Source organism: Elephantulus edwardii, unplaced genomic scaffold (assembly GCF_000299155.1).
Source record: "Elephantulus edwardii isolate Elephantulus edwardi_28Jun2011 unplaced genomic scaffold, EleEdw1.0 scaffold00005, whole genome shotgun sequence".
Classification (NCBI taxonomy): domain Eukaryota; kingdom Metazoa; phylum Chordata; class Mammalia; order Macroscelidea; family Macroscelididae; genus Elephantulus; species Elephantulus edwardii.
The window spans coordinates 21,863,845-21,885,156 of NW_006399755.1; the positions used below are offsets into that span (position 1 = coordinate 21,863,845).

The window sequence follows — 21,312 nt, forward strand, 5'->3', positions numbered from 1 at the left end:
TCCCTTCTGCTCTAATATCCGAGCTGCAGGGGAGTTGGGAGAAGGGAGTGATGATTTCCTGATTCCTCTTTGAGCACTTGGTGAAAGCCAAGACTCTGAATTGCGCACATTGGTAAGATTTTAATCCTCAGCCCATCTGAAGAGAGGGAGCTCTGGTGGTTGGAAGCTGCGCTGTAATCCTAATGGCATACAGTTCAAATCCACCAGCTGCTCCACGGGACAAGAATGGGCACTCTTTTCCAGTGCAATTTACTGCCTCTGAAGACTTGCTGGAAGGTCAGCTATGGATCAAAAATACAATGTCATCTAAATGGATAATGTTACTGTTTTATTAATGAAGAAATAGAATCTCAGAGAGATTAAGTACTCTGCCTAGGGCCACAGAACTAGTAGTATATTCCAAATTTGAAACAAGATTTCACTCCTAACCCCTTGAGTGTTTGTTCTGTTTTTCCAGTAGTACACTTACTGGTGCTGGGTTTGGAACCCAAACAAGCCTTGGATAAATTAGTTGGTTTTTTTGTACTTCACCACTATTTCTATTCAGGTGAAACTGGCTAAATATGAACATCCAAGATTGTTTTGGCAGGAAAATGAAAAGAGAATTGTTACATTTTAGACTGGTTTGAAGAGGTTATGGTGCAATAGCTTAGATGATAAAAAGAGGGGCAATGTTTTCTCTTTGCCTTCGATAGGCCTGTAGGCAAGGGGAAATTGATTATCACATAATTGTGTGTATGAACCCCAAAGAATACCTAGCTTCACTCACAAAGGCCACTCAGAACTCACAACTAAAAACTGTTGAGTCAGAACTGACTTAAAGCTGACCCTCCAGCGGGGTTTTGGGCAACTAAATTGCAGGAAAGGAGATTGCCTATGTTTTTTTCTCCAGATCCACTGGTGGATTTGAACCTCTGGAGAGGTGCCACTTTTGTGTTTACAGAGCATTTCTCAAGACAGTACACCACCAGAACTCTCCAGAACACCAGAAAGGCCACAGTCGTCACAGTTTGACTGTTAGCGTTAGGTTTCGAAGAAAAGGAAGACACTGCCTGGCGAGGTTAGATTAGAGAGGGCTGTCTCAGAGGGGCTCAGGAATGAGTGGTGGTGTTAAGCATGTACATTAAAGAGCTATTGCCAGTGCTTGCTCGGCTTCCTTGCTGATGGCAGGGAATGAGGAGGCAGCTGTTGCTTCCTGTGCTGCAGCTGGTCTGGGGCTGGGACACTGCAGCTCAGAGAAAAACAGAATTCATTTCAGATAGCAGCAAGTTGATGAGTTAAGTGCACAGGCAGAAGATGAGGGTCAACCCAGGGCAGGAAAATCTAAAAGGAGAGAAAAAAAGATTCGGGCAACTCAAACAATCTATGGGGAAACTAGAGCAGGGCAGGTTGGGTTGGGAGTGTCAGGTGTGTGAACTCTTCTACCTTACTACTTTCAGCTCTGTATTTGGGACATGAGGCTATATTCCAGGTGGGATTTTGGGTCCCCACACAGAACAACCAGAAGAATCACCTTCAATAGAGTGAGCCCTTCTGGTGGTAGCTTTGATGAGCAGGTTAGCGACCAAATGTCAAAGGCTCAGGTCTCCCATTATGGAATTAGCTGCTCACCCAAAGGTTTAGCAACTGCTTCTTGGGAGAAGGATAGAGATAGTCTTCTCTCATACAAATTTGCAGCCTCTGAAACTTGATGGGAGGCTCACTAAGGGTTAGGGTCAAGTTGACAACAGTGGACATGGATGCTCCACTTAGAAGTCTAATAGTGCAGTGGTTAAAGTGCTTGATTGATAAGCAAAAGGGTTCGAACCCACCAAAACTCTGATTCTCTTGGAGAAAGATGTGACACTTTGCTTCTGTAAAGATTTATTTGTAGCTTTAAAAACGTCTATGTGGTAGTTCTGCTCTGTTCTACAGAGTTGCTGTCAGTCAGAATCAGCTCAACAGAAGTGGATTTACCCTGAATTTGCTTCTAACCAAAGAGAAACTAGCTTACCAAATCTCCCAGGGGCTATATATTTCCTTACTAATTAGCATTTAGGGTGCTCTGGTGGCCTAGTGATAAGGAACAGTGCTGCCACTCCAAAGGCCCGTGGTTTGAATCTACTAGCTACTTTGAGGAACAGAGATGGGAAGTCTCCTCTTGTGTGATTTACTGCTTCTGAAAACTCACTGAAGGGTCAGGTACGAGTCCATTCTGACGTAACAACACATAACAATAATTCATGCTTTTCCATTCTTATGAGAAATCAATTCTATTTGTCTTGAATGCTTTTGAAATTTTTTTTAAAATGCAAAAATACATTAAAAAAGAAATTACCGGTAATCTCCATCCAGGTCTATCCACTGTTAATATTTCTTGTGTATTTCTTCTAGACTTTTGTCCATTCTAATGCATGTTAATGTCATGTTCATTTAGGTAATATAGTACTAAATAATATTTCCATGTTTTATGAGTTTTCATAAAGATGTCATTGCTTATTTCATATTCTTTTTAATGGTTGCATAATACTATATTACATGAATTTATGCAATTCCCACTGTGAGGAAATTTCTCTCTGCACTTAACAACAACAACAACATGTTTGTCTTGGGATAAATACTGTGTATGTTAGCCTTTGAAAATGTATGTGACTTACCCATGAAATAGATTACTGACTGCATCAGAAATGAAGGGAAATTCTTGAGTTTTTAATCTCTTCAAATATATCCCAGAAAGGTCAGATACAGTTGGCACTCCCACTAATAAGCAGGTAAACATTCCTTTTCCCAAAGCATCAGCAGCACTGGCCATTCCATCATGGAGACAGATATGTTTCTTCTAGTTTGGATGGTGAAAACGCTCTCTCAATTTTATGTGATGATAGTTGATTAATAGATGTCTAAATGTCCAGACCTTGTACTCATTTCCCCCCTGTCCCCACTGCCTACGCTTGCCATTCCTCCCACTCTACCTGATGGTCCTTTTCTGTTTTACAGCATTGCTGGTAGCCTGGTGTATTCTTACATCACTTTTTCTGAAGAGCAGCTGAGCAAACAGTCAGAGGCCAGTAACAAGCTGGACATTAAGGGAAAAGGAGCAGTATGACCAGTGGATTGCTTCAACTTCAGGACACCCGAATGCTGACAGTTCTTACACAGACATTGCGGTGTCTTGTTTATGGAGAAAATATCATTCTTTTGCACTTGTACAATCTGAAGATTGATTGCTGCCTTTTAAAATTTTATGATGAGAGAAACTTATAATTGACTCTATTTTAAATATACTGTTTGAATTAATTTATACCAGACTGGAAAATATACTGGGCTTTTTAATTTATTTTTGTCTTCAATGCCGACAGTGAAACATCAGTGTTTTGAATATATTCTATCCATAGTTTGATATCCAGGTGTCCCTGAGAGCTGCATCTGTAAAGTGTTCCACCAGGAGCCTCATCACTCAGATCATTGCTGCAAGTATCTGGAGGCTGTTTCACCTTCCTTTGCTGGAAGTCAGCTGAATTTGAAATTTCTCTTCGAATTGTATTTCTTATGATTGCATTTTCTTTTTGAGGATATCGTCACCACATTTGCATACAGTGACAGCTTTGGCACTAAAAAAGAAAATCTATGTGGGGCTTTGAACAGTATTGATTCCCACGTCTGCTTCCCTGAGGATTTGTGAGGTGAGCAGAGTGCATTCCTTGGGAATGTATTTATTGTTCCCTTTTTGTTGTGTTGGAAGGGGATAGTAAAGGGAATGGAAAGTATGCCTTTTACCAACTTACATAAATCCGTCTGACTCATATTCACCTAAAATGTATTGCACATGTGATACTTACCAGGCATTTGTTAAAAGTGCTAGGAACACAGATGATTTCGGAGGTTGTTGAAACATCTCTCCTACTATAAAGACTGAAGTGGGAAATAGAGGCCTTAGGACTTCAAATAAATGTTTAGCTCCCAGAAATAACATTCTGTAACTGGGGTTCAAAGCCCCTACCTGCCCTGCCTATGGCAGTTTAAGTCCAGATGTGTCAGTCTGAGCTCAGATGCATGTGGAGCTGCATTTTGGAAACTGAGCTCAACATTGATGCCTCCTCTAAATGAATGACAGACAGGGCGACTGCCTCTACTCCCTCATGCCTCCCTCTTCTGGGTCATGCCTTTTTAACAATGTCTCGGTGTGTCAGTGTAGCTACCTCCCACATTTCTGATCTTACAAATTTTAGGGAAAGGCACGCTCTGAAATGTCTGGAGTGGACAGGCTTGGACTTCAGCAGTTTCCGTGTTCGAGCCATGATCTTCCTTTTCCCTTTGCACAGGGTGATTTGTCTCACACACTTAACATCCCCTTGGCTCACTTAGTGAACATGCTAACTTTTCTTAAGACCAGTGCAGCCTCCTTGGACAGCAGCAGTGAGCACATGTTGCCTGGATTGTCTCTCATGGGGACTTTCAGACAAGCACAATTCTGGACCTCATCTGAGATACCTGGTCACTTTGAGGAGGAGTATGTTTGCTCAGGATGATTGTACAGTCAGTGAGCAAGAGATTGGGTACCTTTGCATTGGTACACAAACTAACTTCTTTTTCACTGGGGGATTTACTATTTTGTTGTCTTTAAAGGAACTGAAGGTTTTTGTTTGGTTTGGGGTGTTGATATTGGTTGGGGGTTTGTTTTGCTTTTAATTTGAAGAATTATTCTCAGACCATTTTCATATTCATGTTCCTCCCCAAGTTTGGCTTGCATTTACCAAAGCCTGGCCCGTCGTGGTACCGTGTTCCAACAACTCATCCCTTGAACAACTCCCATTGGAACAAGCTCCCATTAGAATAAACAGTCCTGAGCTCAATTTTTTTCTAGCATCTTCTGATTTGAGAAAATTCCAGAATGGGATATTATCTTGTGTCACTGGATATTTTTACCCCTATTGTACCAATGAGAAAGTTCAGCGAAAGTAGAGAACGTACTAATAAATAAAATACCCATCTTTCCAGTGACTATTCTGCCATTTGACTAACTGTTCTGTAGGAGTGAAGAAGTAGGAATGCTAGCCGAGTTAGCTTGAGCTCAAAAGAGGCAAGTAGTTAATTAAAACTGGAGTCAGTATGGCTAGGTTTTGCAGACCTCTAACATGGAAAGATGTCTCCCTATCCTGGAGTTTTTATCTGCCTCTGGGCTGGTGTCAGTCACTAATGCACTTTGGTCGTGACTGTTACTAGTACTCCCTGCTTTTGTCTGGGTGAGTGGAAAGGTAGCTCTCATTGCTGTCGAGTTGGAACATTCCTAAGTGACCCTCCAGTGAGTAGGCTTCCAGGGCTGAAGATTGCACTTGAGGAGATTGTTCATCTTTCTCCCCTGGAGTCCCATGTAGACTCACAAGGCACAGGCTTTGGGTGAGCAGTGCAGTTCCCCATGCACTGTGGCCACTGGAGCTCTTTGGAAAGATAGTTGAGAACTAATTTTAATAATTTCACTCCTGGTAACCATATAAAGAAGGGAACTTGAACATTAGAAATTTGTGTTGAGGAATTCCTCGGCATAATAGGCCTTTAGATACATTTGGAGTAATGGGTTAGTACTTTGCCAGGGATTGAACTGCTTCTCAGAAGTCAGGTGCCCTTGGAAATCTGTTGCATTTCCAGGCTTTTGAGAAACTTCTGTGTAGTCCTAACTTCACTACATCTTCACTGTATGCACATGACAAGCTTCTATACCTCAGAGCTCCTGGCCATACTACACCTTCTGGTTTACAGAAGCAGTGCAATGGCTTAGAAGTCTTGTTCTGTCTGTATTGTGATTCCCTGGAAGACTCCTTCAATGCAGTGTTCCTTCACAGGAATGAGCAACTTGGGAAAGTCAGTGGTTGAATGGACTGGCCAACCTTTTCATCATTGAATGTTTTACCTGGTTGTACTTTGACTCCCCGAATGTCTACAACTTTCACTCCATGATTGATACCTTCCAAACCAAGATTATTTAGTCTTTTAATGCATTCTGGGAGGGAAAAAAACCCAGAATAGAGTCAAATCTTTATAATTTGCCCATTGAGGCAGATGCGCTGTGATGAGAATCTTCAAAGCCAAACTCAAACTCCATGGCTAGTGGTTTCTCTCAGTTAATGAAAATGGAGATCCTCTTTGTCTAATTACTTTGATGTAATTGTAATGTAATCAGTACTACCCTGATTCAAATAACACTAGTGGACAAGACTATCCCTGGCCAGCATCCCAGTAACCTCTTCAGTAGTCAGTCATTTGTTGTATCCAGTTTGCATGTAGATGAAAACAAGAGACAAGTTAAAAAAGTTAATTGGCAAGATTACTGTATACTCTTACTAGGTCTAGAATTTAAGATTTTTAGTCATTAAAACTGATACAGGATTTTAATAGAAAGCACGCTGAAGCATTGGTTGGTTACGCCTGCCTTCCTTGGTTTCCTTGTGCCCTCATTCAGTGAGCAAACATCTATGGACCATTTTGTGGATGCTGAACACCATGTTAAACTCCAGGAACACTGAGATGAATGTGTGCTTCTTACCTTCAAGAAATGTCTAATTCTCTAGTCAAAGATGGTAAGTGGAGAGAAAAGCAGCAGGTGAATCAGTGATTTGTCTATAAGAACTTCCTGTCCAGTTAGCAGCATCACTTCAGGTTGCCCACTCCTCGAGCTAATGTAAAGTACCACAGTCACCATCCATCTTTATGTACAATGGATGGAAACCTTGTCCCATCCTGAACCATCTCACAATCTTTGATGTACTTAAGCCCATGTTTGCAGTTTATGTCAGTCCATCTTACTGAAGGTCTTTTTCTCCTTTAGACCTTTTACTTTTCTAAACATAATGTCCTTTTCGATAATGTCCTGATACCATCTCCAAATCATATTTTATGTATTTATTTACATATATATTTTACGTATTTACTGATAACATGTGAAAGCATTTTTTTTAAGTCTCAGAGGACTCTTGTAACTCAGGCTGGACTTCTAATTCTGAGAAAAGTGGCACAGCCCTTGGAATTTGATTTTTGGTGAACAGCTGGGCCCCCTTCCTTCATATTCCTGCTTGCTCCTAACCATGCGATAATGGTTGCTCTTTTTAGAAAAGGCTGTAATTAATGGATTGATTTCTTCCCTGAAGGAAAAAGAATCCTATTTAGAAGAGATAATAGATGTAAGACTACTCAGCATGATGCCTAGTATATATTAGGCACTCAGCAGCAGCTTAGTGGCTGGCATTGTTTCATGGTGAAACCATAGGTAAAATAAGATTCTTACTTTCTGCTCCTTCTTTATTTAGTTTATAAAAGGAAGATTATGTTACACTTTCTGGGAAGATTGCATTTGAGAATGGTAATTGGATTCAAACCCTCCTGGTTCGTCCTCGAGCAAGCTCCTGTGCAGGCCAGGCATTCCTTCCTCTCCCCGAAGGACATGCATGAGACTGTACACTGCCTCTGCTTGGAGATTCTATCTCAGTTGTCAGTATGTGTAAATCTCTTGCACCATCATAGTTTTCCAAACACATCTGTTAAGTTATTACTGTTAGAGATCCACGTTAGCTTGATCTAAGGGGAGATTCTCAGTGTTGTTTTATGTTTTTAAGCTTTGTGTTTTTGAAATACTTTTTAAAAGATATCTTAGAATTTATGTCTCACAAAAATGTTTTTTAGATATTTTGTTTATAAAATGTTTTCTTTCTCATGTTGATGATCACTGATTTTGTCTACAAATGTTGGCCTCTCACTATTTTTTCAATATAGATTCTATTTATCAAAGGATCCTTTTAGTGTTTTTAAAAGGTACTGATAATTGAGATATGTAAATCAGGTGGCATAAAAAAGAAAATTTATGTGCCTAACTATTTTTGTAAAGGCATCAAATAAATACTTTTTTCCTGAAAACGTGTAAAATTTCTTTTGAAATGTGTGCAGAAACATCCAGGAGCCACAAGTCATTTGTCCTTTAAGAGCCTGCATCAAGAAAAGCAATCAATGTAATTTATCACATCAAAGCAAAGAACAAGAACAATATGATCCTATCAATTGATGCAGAAAGGGCCTTTGACAAAAGTCCAACACCCTTTCCTGATTAAAACACTCAACAAAATAGGAATAAAAGGGAATTTCCTTAACATAGTGAAAAGTATATATGCAAACACAAAACCCATATGCAAACACAAAACCCAACATTGTTTTCAATGGAGAGAGGTTACAGGCATTCCCTTTGAGAACAGGAACTAAGCAAGGATGCCCACTATCACTTCTCCTATTCAATACTGTATGAGAAGCCATAACAGTAACAATAGGACAAGAGAAAGAAATAAGAGGTATCCAAATTGGCAAAGAGGAAGTAAAATTAGCTCTATATGCAGACGATATGATAGTATATTTAGAAAACCCTAAAGATTCACAAAAAACCCCCTACTGGACTTAGTTGACCACTTCAGCAAAGTGGCAGGACACAAGATCAACATAAGAAATCAATTGGATTTCTCTACAGTGACAAAGAGGATACAGACCTGTAGTTAAGAAAGACAATACCCTTCAAACAGCTAATCAAAGATTAAATATTTGGGAATAAATCTTAACTAGAAACACAATGGATCTATTTAAAGAAAATTACAAAACATTACTACAAGAAACAAAAAGACACCTGGAAAAATGGAAGAATAGACCTTGCTCTTGGATAGGAAGCCTCAATATGACAATTCTACCAAAGGCATTCTACACATTAAATGCAATCCAAATACAAATTCCATTCTTCAATGAGATGGAAAAGGCAATATTTTCATTTGGAATGGAAAGAGACCCCAAATAAGCAAAACACTACTTAAAAATAGAAACAAGATAGGAGGCATCTCACTCCCTGATTTCAAATTCTACTTCACTGTCATGGTGGTCAATACAGTGTGGTACTGGTACAATGACAGACACATAGATGATTGGAATAGAATTGAGACCCAGAAATCAGCCCATCTACCAATGGTCAACTGATATGTGACAAGGAAATGAAACCAGTTAAGTGGGGAAATGACAGCCTTTTTAACAAGTGGTGTTGGCAAAATTGGAAAACTCTGCAGAAAACTCAAGCATGACCGCACCTCACACAATACACAAAAACCACCTCAAAGTGGATCAAGGACCTACGACTAAAACCAGGGATTATAAACTTCATCAGAGAAAAGCTTGAAAGAACTCTAGAGGCCCTAATCCACAACAGGAACATTCTTCCAAGCCTCTTGAAAAACCTACAGCCAGGAGAGGATAAAATAGATGAATGGGACCTTCTAAGAATCAAATCCCTGAGCACATCAAAAACTTCTACAACAGAGTAAAAAAGCAAGCCATAGACTGGGAAAGAATATTTGGTAATAACATGTCTGATAAGGGACTTTTATCTAGAATTACAGAATACATGAGCACCACAACAAGATAAAGGTAAAAACCCAATCAAAAAATGGGCACAGGATAAGGAACAGACACGTCACCAAAGAAGACATTAAGATGGTGAATAAACACATGAAGAAATGTTCAAAATTTCTTGCTCAAAGAGAGTTGCAAATCAAAACTATGAGTTAGCATCTCACTCCAGTAAAAAATAGCAAAATTTAACAGAACAGCAAACATGAAATATTGACGAGGTGGTGGAGAAACTGGAACCCTTATTCTCTGTTGGTGAGAGTGTAAAATGGTCCAGTCACTATGGAAGGCAGTATGGTGCTGTCTCAAAAAGTTGAAAATACTCAGAAAGCTGCAAATAGATACATCGTTTGACCCAGCAATTCCACTACTGGGAATATACCCCAAAGAGACCATAACTGACATTCAAGCAGATATATGCACACCGATGTTTATTGCGGCTTTGGTCACAATAGCAAGGAGTTGGAAACAACCTAAACAAACAAATGGATAGAGAAGATGTGTTATAGTCACACAATGGAATACTATGCTGCATTGAAAAACAAGGAACTCATGCCATATTATTGAAAATGGGTGACTCTGGAAGACATTATGCTGAGTGAAGTATCTCAGTCACAAAAGGACAAATACTGCATGGTGCCACTGTTGTAAAGTGGGACTGACCTCTGGGTTGGAGGGAGACTTGAGAAGGATGGGTTCCATAATGTATAGTGGATTGAAACAGATGAGGGAGAAAATGTTTAAGAGGGAAAATTATTAGGTATTTTTGTCATGACAGGAGTCCAGAGTGAAGGCTGCATAGTGGAGTGGACCTGGGGGGAGGGATTGTAAAACAATGAAAGATCAAAACAACTATGAGATATCATCTCACCCCAGTCAGAATTGCAAAATTTGACAGAACAGCAAGCAACAAATGCTGCCGAGGTTGTGGAGAAACTGGAACCCTTATTCACTGCTGGTGGGAGTGTAAAATGGTGCAACCACTGTGGAAGACGGTATGATGCTTTCTCAAAAAGTTGCAAATAGAGATATCATTTGACCCAGCAATTCCACTACTGGGAATATACCCCAAAGAGACCATAACTGACATTCAAGCAGATATATGCACACCGATGTTTATCGCGACTTTGTTCACAATAGCAAGGAGTTGGAAACAACCTAAGTGCCCATCAACAAATGAATGGGTAGAGCTGTGGTATATTCACACAATGGAATACTATCCTGCATTGAAAAACAAGAAACACATGCAACATTATTGAAGATGGGTGACCCTGGAGGACATTATGCTGAGTGAAGTATCTCAGTCACAAAAGGACGAATACTGCATGGTGCCACTGTTGTAAAGCAGGACTGACCTCGGGGTTGGGAGGAGGCTGAGAAGGATGGGTTCAGTAATGTATAGTGGATTGAAACAGATGAGGGAGAAAACTGTTTAAGAGGGAAAATTATTGGGTATTTTTGTCATGACAGGAGTCCAGAGTGAAGGCTGCATAGTGGAGTGGACCTGGTGGGAGGGATTGTAAAACAATGAAAGACTTTTTCTTTTACTGTTCCAAGAGGGTAGTGTACTCGGGAGGAGGGTTGGGAGGGGAGAAAAGTGCAACCATGAATGAATGGAAATCCAGTCTCTGAAATTTTCATTGAAATTAGTAATAAATTTTAAAAAGGTTAAAAAAAAAACCATGAAAGAATTTTTCTTTTACTTTTCCAAGAGGATAGTGTACTGGGGAGGAGGGTTGTGAGGGGAGAAAAGTGCAATAAGGAATGTATGGAAATCCAAAGTGTCTGTAAATTTTCATTGAAATAATTTTTTTTAAAAAAGTTGAAAATAGAAATACCATTTGACCCAGCAATTCCACTACTGGGAATATAAGCCATCACTACCACCCAAGCACACCCATTTTATTGCTGTGCTGTTCACAATAGCAAAGAGATGGAAACAACCCAAGTTCCCATCAACAAATGGATAGAGCTGTGGCATATTCACACAATGGAATAAATACTATGCAGCACTGAAAAACAAGGAACTCATGAAATAGTATACAAAATGGGTGACCCTGGAGAAGGACATTATGCTGAATGAAATATCTCACTCACAAAAGGACAAATACTGCATCATGCCACTGTTTTAAAACAAGACTGACATGAAGGTTGGGGGGATAATGTGCACTGCATTGAAACAGATGAGGGAAAGAATTGCTTAAAAGTAATATATGATTAGGTATTATTTGTAGGGCAAGAGTCCAGAATAAGAGTTGCATAGGAAAGTGGACTTTGGGTTGGGTGAGGAATTGTACAACAAAGAAATATTTTTTTTCCAAGATAAAAGCAAACGGGGGTGCGGGGCAGGAAGGAAAATGTGCAACAATGAATGAATGAATGAATGAATGAATGAATGAACGGAAATCCAAGTTCTCTAGAAACGTCCCTTAAAATCTCAATTAAAAAAAAGGGGGGGGGAGAGGCATCATTACCTTAGTTTACCATACATAGCACATTTTCATATATATTATAAATAGTACACATGAATAAAAACCTAGCATCTTTTGCACACTTGTGGTAAGTTAGTTGGAAAGCTTACCTTCAAGGTAATTTAATGTGTGTAATCTGCTTTCTAAGCTCCAAAGAGGAGTTTTGCTACTAAACCACTGCCATCAAATTGATTATTTAACTTTTTAAATATTGTAGCTTTTTTGGTCTTAATTTCTTAGGAAAAAGGTATGTGCTAGCCCTTTAGCTGGCTTCTTGTTCCTCTTGACATCCCTGCAGTATTGGGGAAAGCCAAAAAGGAACAGCATGACGTCAGTGTATCCTTGATTCTTCATCTCTATATGGGATCCTAAAGGTACCCAGTTCAGTCTACCAGCTGGGTGTGTAGGATGGGCAGTCTCCTCCCATGTGCTTAACTGCCTCTCAAAACTTGCTGGAGGGTCATTTATGGGTTGGTTCCAACTTGATGGCACAAAACAAATAGTTCTTATCACTAGGGACCCATCCATCATTTATTCAGCCATCAAACCAGACTCATTGTGGTCAGCACCCAGACTACAGCAGTGTGTGCACATCCATATTTTAGAGATGAATGTCAGTAGTAAAGCTGCCCAGTGTGGTCATGGAACCCACCATTTAATCTGACTCAACACTTGACTATCACACTGGGTTGTTTCTCCTCATCTGAAAGAGGCTTGGTGGGATCAAGCACATCACTGTGTCAAATACCATTCTTTAGTACACAAAATACGGCTTTAAAACCTAAGCATGAACTTGGGACATTTCTTCAAAGCAGCCAAACCAGCGGTGCTGATGGTGCCCTCCTGTGGCAACAGCTGCCAATGATGGATGGACAAAGCCTCTTTTTCTTTTTTTAAATGGTGAGAAAAATTTGTCTTTAGAATTAGCCAGCTGGACTCAGTTTAGATAATCCCAATTTTGTTGGCAACATCCAAAACATCATAGTCAGGAGCAGGTCAAACATAGGCCTTCTTCTCTCCATCAGGCCTAATCAAAGTTTTGACCTTAGCCACATCAATGTCATAGAGCTTCTACACGGCTTGTTTAATTTGGTGCTTGTTGGCCTTGACATCCACAATGAACACAAGTGTGTTGTTATCTTCATGGCTGACTCAGTGGTCAGGGGAAATTTGATGATGTCATAGGGGTCAAGCTTGTTTCTCCTGGGGGCGCTCTTCCGGGGGTATTTGGGCTGCCTTCGGAGTCTCAGCGTCTTAGGCCGCCAGAAGGTGGGTGATGTGCAGATCTTTTTTTTTGGCTGTGGATGCCCTTCAGGACTGCCTTCTTGGCCTTTAATGCCTTTGCTTTGGCTTCAGTTTTGGGAGGTGCAGGGGCTTCTTCGCTTTCGGCACCATCTTCGTAGAAAGGGGACAAAGCTTTTTGTAAGGGGCCTTGGTGCTTTTAGATGCTAACTAAAAGGAGACATGGGTTGTCTCTGTCAGGGACCTCTTCAGAGTTCTGAGAAGCAACGATGTCAGTCTAGAGACTAAAGTGTGCCTGATCCAGGCCATGGTCTTTGCAATAACTTGCTATGCATCAGTTGGACAATGACAGAATAATATATTGGTGCCTTTGAGTTGGGGGTGTTGGAGAAGAATCTTGAACATACTATGGACCACCAAGAAAACAAGTATGTCTGTTTAAGAAAGGATGAAATCAGTAGGATTTTGAAGATCCGTCTCATATTTTGGGCATGTGGCCAGGAAGGACAGATCTTGGAAAAGGAGATCATTCTCGGAAGGGTGGAGGGACAGTGTAGGGCAGGAAGACTTCAGATGAGACAGATTGATACAGTAACTGGGGCATGAGGATAGGTGTGTCAGAGTCTAGCACAGGTGATTCAATGGCACATACCACTTTACCATTTCTGATAAAGATTTAGTCTTGACAGGCCAATAGAGGTTCACCATGAGTCAGAATTGTTAGGTGCCACCGAGTCAACACATACCAACCATATGAACAACAGATCTGAACCCTGTCCTATACTGTGCCATCCTCATCATCTCTCATCTTGAACCGATTGCTACAGTTATTGGGCCAATCCATAATCCATTTTATTGGGGATTTTCCTCTTGAAATAGCTGACCTTCTGCCTTTCCAAGCATAAAGTCCATTCCCAAGGAATAGCCTCTCCTAGCATCATGCCCACCTTTGTGGACTTCTCTACCTTTTCAAGTATGATATCCTTTTCCCAGGTATAGCTCCTCCTCTGGTAAGAAGCTGCGCTGCAATCCCAAAAACACGCAGTTCGAGTCCAAGGAAGGATAGGCAGACTCCGCCCATGTGATTAAATGCCTCTGAAAACCTGCTGGAGGGTTCAGCTATGGGTCGGTTCTGACTCTGGTAAACAACGATGACGTCCAAAATTGATGAAGCTTCACCAACTTTGCCTCCAAGTAACACTCCAGCTGCACTGTCTACAAGATATATCTGTTGGTTCTTTTGGCAGTCCATGGGATATTCAGTACTCTTCACCAGCACTATAACTCAAATGCATAAATTCTTTTCCAGTCACTATTATTTGTTGTTCAGCTCTCTGGTGCATCAGGTGACTGGAAAGACTATGGCTTGAATCAGGCACACTTTATTCTTAAACCAGTATCATTGCTCTTAAGGCCTTTGAAGAGAGCTCTGACAGCAGACCTTCTCAATGCTGTACATTTCCCAACTGCTAGACCCCAACGGTGTTGAATGTGGATCCAAACAAGATGAAATCACTGATAATTCCTCTTTCATCTATTGTGATGTTGACTAATGGTCTAGCCTGTATGTTATTAGTACTAAGGAAAAAAACCTAAATACACTTATTTTTACTGAAGGATATTCAGAATTCTTCCATTGCCTTTTCTACTTTACCTTTTTGGAAAACACTTGGAAAACTAATCTTGTAAGATGTTTCAAAACCCTCAGATCTCTTAATGAGTAGATGGAAAACATCACAGCTTTACTTACAAAGAAAAGGTAGAAACAAATTCCTTTACCACTTGTTCTACCTTCTAAAATAATGCTTCTGTTTCCACAATGGGGTTTTATCATTTGTCTCATATTTGTACAACCTTTCTATGCAGTCTCTCTAGTCCTCCCCTTTCCTGACTCTGACAATAATCCACACATCTTGAGAGATCTTGTTACGTGCATGCGTGGTGCATATTGGCTCCTCAAAAGACACATTGGTTGCCAGTGGGCCAAATCTAGCAGTTGTCTATTTTAAACAAGTTTTAATCTGAAGGCCTTTGGGCAATTTGCACCACAAGCTATGCCCACTAGGAGTTGTACTTATATTCATTGGGTTCATACTGCCCAGAATCTGGTCTCAAATATACTAGTGAAGAAACATACCAAAGTATCTACCATCAAAAAGTTTTAACTTTGATTAAAGGAGGCAGTGAAAGAACATGGCATGTTAGATAATAAAGGGTTTTAAAGGCAAATGAGCCCTGTATGGCGAGGGGAGAGTGCTATTACAAAAAGAATGGTGAAAGTCAAATGAGGGTATATCCCCAGAATCTGCTCAAATTCCAGGTCAGACTCTCATCCAAGAATGTCTTTTCTACTAACCCAGTTAGGGTGAAATTCATCCTCTTTCATGCTCAAACAGAAGTTTCAAAATCTGTCATCTTTTGTGGACATTTTAAAAAATATTCAGTGAAAAAAAAATTTACCGATAGCATGATGAGCTACTGATGAACTCTTCCTATCACATTCACTAAAAGGGATGTTATCTGGAAATTATCCTGGGGGGTGGCGAGAAGAGGTTGGAATCAAAGTTCAGAGTTGACTTTCTTCTCAGCTGGATGATACTGCTTATCTCAGCCTTCATAAACTACTCATTCAGTAAAATGATGTAATGCTGAAGGCCTTAAATTGTGAAAGCCATAGTAAGCTCTTAAATCACTTGCCATATATCTGAGAGCTGAACAAAGAATAAGGATGACAGAAGAATGAATGCCTTTTGAGTTGTGCTGGAGAAAAGTACCAGCTATCCCACTGACTGCCAAAATTATTAACAGATTATATCTCGGAAAAGGTGCAGAGTGCTCCTTCCAGGCAAAGCTGATCTCACATACTTTCAAAGTCAATTCTCTCAAGAAACCGACATATTCATACAAAGTATCAATTTGCCTTCCTGCAAGACCTACCTTTTGCTCCAAGGCAAGAAAGCATGTTTAGTTGGATTTTGGAGTCAGGCTTAAGATTTTCTATGCTGTTATGTACTGTCAAGTTCACTGCTGACCCTCCTGCAGGTTTTTAGAGGCAGCTTCACATGGGAGACTGTCCATCTTCCACAGAGCTACTGGTGGATTCTAACCACATGTCTTTGGGTCCACAGCAGGATTCTACAGTCCTAAACCGGAGCTTTCTGGCCAGGAATCTCAAGTGGCTCAGGTTCATCTATTCTGACTTCAGTTAACTGGATTAAACCATCTCCAATCCAGGGCGAGTATCTTCCCAAAGCCCATCACCGTCAAGATGATCTGGGTCATTTTAGTATTTCCTCAACTTAGTACCCAAACCTAAAATTCAAGCTAGTATGCAAAAAGTCTCATTAAGAGTTCTGCACTGAAATCTTTATTTTCCCGTGACCAATAATCAAAGTAGCAAAGTCTTTGTATGGTGCTTCAAAACCATATCAAATTTGCATTAAGCTTCCTAACCTCATGACTTGCTTGATGAACAGTGAATGACAAAAGAACGAACCAAAAACTGTTATGGGCAACCTCCTCTCATTGAGATTTAGACTGAGAACTTGATAGCTTTGCCATATTTGACTCGACAGCAGCAGGTCTGATTTATCTTACAGTCAGCATAGGAGTCCTGGCGGAGTGCTGGTGAAGAGCATGACTGCTGGTTCAATGGTGGGTGGTTCCACTCTGCTGAGTCAGAATTGAATTGGTGGCAATGGATACCAATGTGGTATCTCTCACTGTTGACAAATGACTCATAGCTGATCCTCCAGCAGATTTCTAAGGCTGTCGATCTGTCTACCATGAAGCAGCTAAGAGTGGCCTTTGGGTTAGCTGCTCAACTCCCTAGAAACGACACCATACTCACCACAGACTTTTATCACGATGGTGTAGTATGTCACATCTCTCTCTGGAGCCACAAGCTGAATACAGTATCTAGCACAAGCACTGGTCTTGAAAGTACTTGCTACAGGAGCTTGGGAAAATTTATCCTAGTAGATGACCCCTAACTATCACTAGACATTTATATGGAAAGCTTTCACTGGTGGATTTGAACTTCCTGGTTTTGGATTGGCAATACAACTCCTTCCCCCAAGCCACTATTTGAATTCAATTCACTGATATAGCACTTCTTCAATGTTCTTTATAGAATCAACAACCTCAACTTTACTGTTGCTGGGTCATAATAACTTACAGTTGATCCTCCAGTGGGTTTCCAAGACCCTGAATCGCACAGGTGACTGTCCAGCTTTCTCCTGGGGAGCCAAAGGCAGAGTCCAACTGCCACAGGTAAGGCTTTTGGATTAGCAGTGCAACACTTTATGGATTATCACCACCAGACAGGAAACCTTTAAAAGTATATTCAAATTCACTTCGTAAAGCAAACAAAATGACATTTTGAGTATATTATACATTTTAATTGTCATAAAAGCTAACCTAAAGGGTACATGTTCAAAAAAGCAATTCTCTATCTATACAGCTGTCAAAATAATGCTATTCAGAAGTGGCTGAATTTAGAAGAGGCCATGGCCTGAGGAGTACGGTCATCATATAATGATCCTGACTGAAAGTTGAGAACACTAGAACAATCTTGTGTTTTACTATGTAAAGGCACTTCCTGGTGTGGATGGTTAAGTGTAACAATGAAAAGAATGGGAATCCCAGAACACTTAATGCTGCTCATATGAAACCTACAGACCAAGCAGCAATTGTCTGAACAGAACAAGGCAACATTGCATGGCTTAAAGATCATGAATGGTATGTGCCAGGGTTGAATCCTAGTCAGTCTATTTGCTGAACAAAACATTGAAGAAGCTGGACTATATGAAGAATGTGTCATTAGGATTGAAGAGACTCATTCATAGCTGTCATTGACCTCTCCAGAGTACTGAAGAGCAACGATGTCAGTTTAAATATAAAGGTGTGCCTAATCCAGGCCACGGTCTTCTCAATTACATGTTATGTTTCAGAGTTAGACAATGACTAATAAGAATGACAGAAGAATAGATGCCTAGAGTTGTGGTGCTAGAGAAATCTTAACATACCATGCATGGACTGCAAAGAAAACAAATAGGCCTGTCTTGGAGAGGGTGAAACCAAGTCTTTCCTCAGAGGGTAGGATTTTGAAGCTCCAACTCACTTACTTTGGGCACGCAGCCAGCAGAGATCAGTCCTTGGAGGAAATGCTCGGTAGGGTGGATGGACAGCGCAAGAAAGGAAGACCCCAGATGAGATGGATTGATACAGTAATTGGGGCGATGGGAGTTGGTGTGTGGAGTTAGACCGGCTCAGGACAGGGTAGGGTTCAGAGCTGCTGTACATACTGTCGCTAACACATCGCAGGCGACTCAATGGCACATAAAAATAGTAACATACTATGATAGGTTTGGAAGCAGCAGTGGCATCCACTTCCTAAATAACATGCCGCCGGAAACTCTATGAACTTTGATAAATGTTGACAGTTGTAGAGAGGCTTCAGGCCTTTTGTTTAATGGGTCGCTATGAATTGTGCTCGACTCTAAGGCAATCAACAACTTACAGATGACATAACTTTGCTTGAAGAAAATTTGCATTTCAAACACTTTTCGACAGAAGACCAAAAAGTACATTCTTCACTTAGGAATTACATCTAAACATCAAGAAAACAAATATCCCTTTCTACTGGACCAGTAAGCAATTATGATAGATGGAGAAAAGACTGAATCTGTCACCGAATTAATTTTACTCAGATCCACTATCAATACCTATGGTAAAAGCAGTGATTTTTTTTTTTAGAAAAGGTAGGCATGCTGCCCTGAGAAGATCTGCTGTCAAGGACCTCTCTATCATGCTAAGGAGCAAGAATGTTAAAGATTAAGGTACACGTTATCCAAGCCATAGTATTTTCATGGCTTGCTATGCATCTCGAAGTGGTACAGTGAATAAGAATGACAGCTCTGAATTGTGGCAGAATTGTAGAGTACTGAACAGCTCATGGACTACAAATGGTGCAAGTAAGTCTTATCTTGGAAGAAGTACAAACAAGGTGCCCCTTACAGTCAAGGATAGTCAACTTGGTCTCACATACTTTGGACATTTTGTTAAGAGGGAAAAAACCCACATGATTCTGGGAAAGGTGGAGGCTCAGAGGAAGCAGTCGCCAAGATGGAATGATGCAGTGATGGCAACAGTGAGCTCGAGCACCCACATGTTGAGGACGGGGCGGGTTAGGACAAGGTTCACGCGTGTTGTTCAGAGCTGCTATGCGTTGTGACTGACTAGATGCCACCTAACAACAAATAATGCAGTTATGAATAACTAATATTAGAAAAAATACACTAACAGATTATTAAAATATAGAAATTTAGTCTATAACTTGCAGTTGAGCTAAGATTTGTCAAGGGTTGAATCTGATTTTTCAAAGTAGTTGCTGCTATGGGGAAAAAAAACCCCAAAACAAACAACCAAGGCTTTGAACAAGTTCATTTGAGGTTGACCTTCTAATCTGAATTTGCCTTTTCACCTCCAATATACTTTATATTCTATCAAAATCTGCATTTTAATAGAATCCATGGAAAAGTGTATTCTCATCAGGGTGTCAAAGGGAACAGTCTAATTCCCTGGGAGAATGTGATACAAAAAGTCATTTTGAGAGATAATACTAAGTACCACTGAGTTAATTATAACTCACAGTGACCCTATGAACATGGACACCCAGCCCTGTACTGTGCCATCCTCTGTCTTTGCCATGCTCGAGCCCACCACTGACCCACAACTTTTCCCAACCTGCTCAGAGTATGTAGTATGCTCAAAAATTTACCATTCTGGCCTCTAAGAACACTCTAGTTGCATTTCCTCCAAGAGGAACTGTTTGTTCTTTTGGCAGTCCAAGAGGCATAGTAAGGTCTTTGTTCCTCCCTCATTATTTTTCCACACTAGTGTTTTTCACAAATATAAAATACATTAGGGGGACCCTCACTATCTCTGAGCCAGCATTTAGCAGTGATGCACAAGGGTCACCAGCATACATCTCAACTACTGCTTATGAAAATTAAATAACTTGGATCACATGAAATGTCTATTTCTAATATTCTGTTACTAGAAGAGTAAGTATTGATAAAACAAGAGTTCTGAAAAATATTATGTGATATGAAGTACACTGCAAATCAAAGACACAATTTATTTTTAATTATATAGTCCAGAGGGAGAGAAACAAGGGTAAATAGAGGCCCACAGACTAAAGGATTGCTGGGGAGAGAGGGATTTAAGTAAAACAAAAATTTTATCATCCAAGATAAGATAAAGGGACCAAGAACTGTGGAGAAACAACTTCATGCAACATGTTTATAAGTTTTAGAAGCAACAATTATATAATCAAATGTGCACTGCAAGCAATGTTTACCATATAAACTTAAAATCTACTCAATAAATTGAATGAAATTATTCAGACAGCATTATGTAGACAAGTATGTTTAAAAATATTTTAATAAGCATATTCAGAATGGCAGGAAGGGAATAGGAAAGGGAATTAATTTGACAGTGCAAAATTACTATGCATAAATTTAGAAACACCTAATTCATAACTTTTAAATGCCTATTTAAGTATTCAAATATTATTTTTTTTAAGCTCAACAGATTTGTGTTGAATCAAGTTGTAGACCCCAAACTCTATTTGAAAAAAACATCATGAAGTAGAATACCATGCCAAATGAAAAGGAGGGTGCTTTGCTGGGGCTGAGATGGACTGAGAGAAACGAAGTAACTATTAACAAAGGTTTCTTTTCTCAACATAATCAACAGTTAAAACAGATACTAAACCCTAAGCAAATTAAATTCATGATATTAGTAAAATTTTAAGTAACACGATAACTTATCAAGTTACAGTGGCTATGAAGAACAAAGCATTGTGTGAAATACCGTATAAATACAAAATACAACTGAATATTTATGAAAAGCTGAGCATTATGCATTATAATAGTGAAATGTCTTTCATTAGGCATTCTTTAAAAAGGTAAGATAAAGTAAAATTTCCAAACATGTATACATGTGCTGTATTTGCACACATGCCTGAGAATGTATTTGAAACATCCTTGTAATTTTAGATTGCAAGAACTTTACAAATCAGCAAATAAAACACATCTTCTAAAACAGGAGAAAGTGGCATCTCTAAAATTGCAATAAAGCTAAAAAAAAAATGCACAACCCCATCATTCTTTTGAAAACATTTCTACAGACA

At 39.8% G+C, this 21,312-nt stretch overlaps 1 protein-coding gene across 1 annotated transcript in view; it reads left to right on the plus strand.

Moving 5' to 3' along the window:
* Positions 1-3,104, plus strand: part of LOC102858527 (UDP-N-acetylglucosamine/UDP-glucose/GDP-mannose transporter-like) — a 53,489-nt gene extending 50,385 nt beyond the window's left edge. Inside the window, exon 12 of the mRNA XM_006879748.1 lies at positions 2,977-3,104. Within this exon, the coding sequence (XP_006879810.1) occupies positions 2,977-3,085 (109 nt within the window). The 3' untranslated portion in view covers positions 3,086-3,104. The remainder of the gene's footprint in view (positions 1-2,976) is intronic.
* The last annotated feature ends 18,208 nt before the right edge of the window (positions 3,105-21,312 follow it).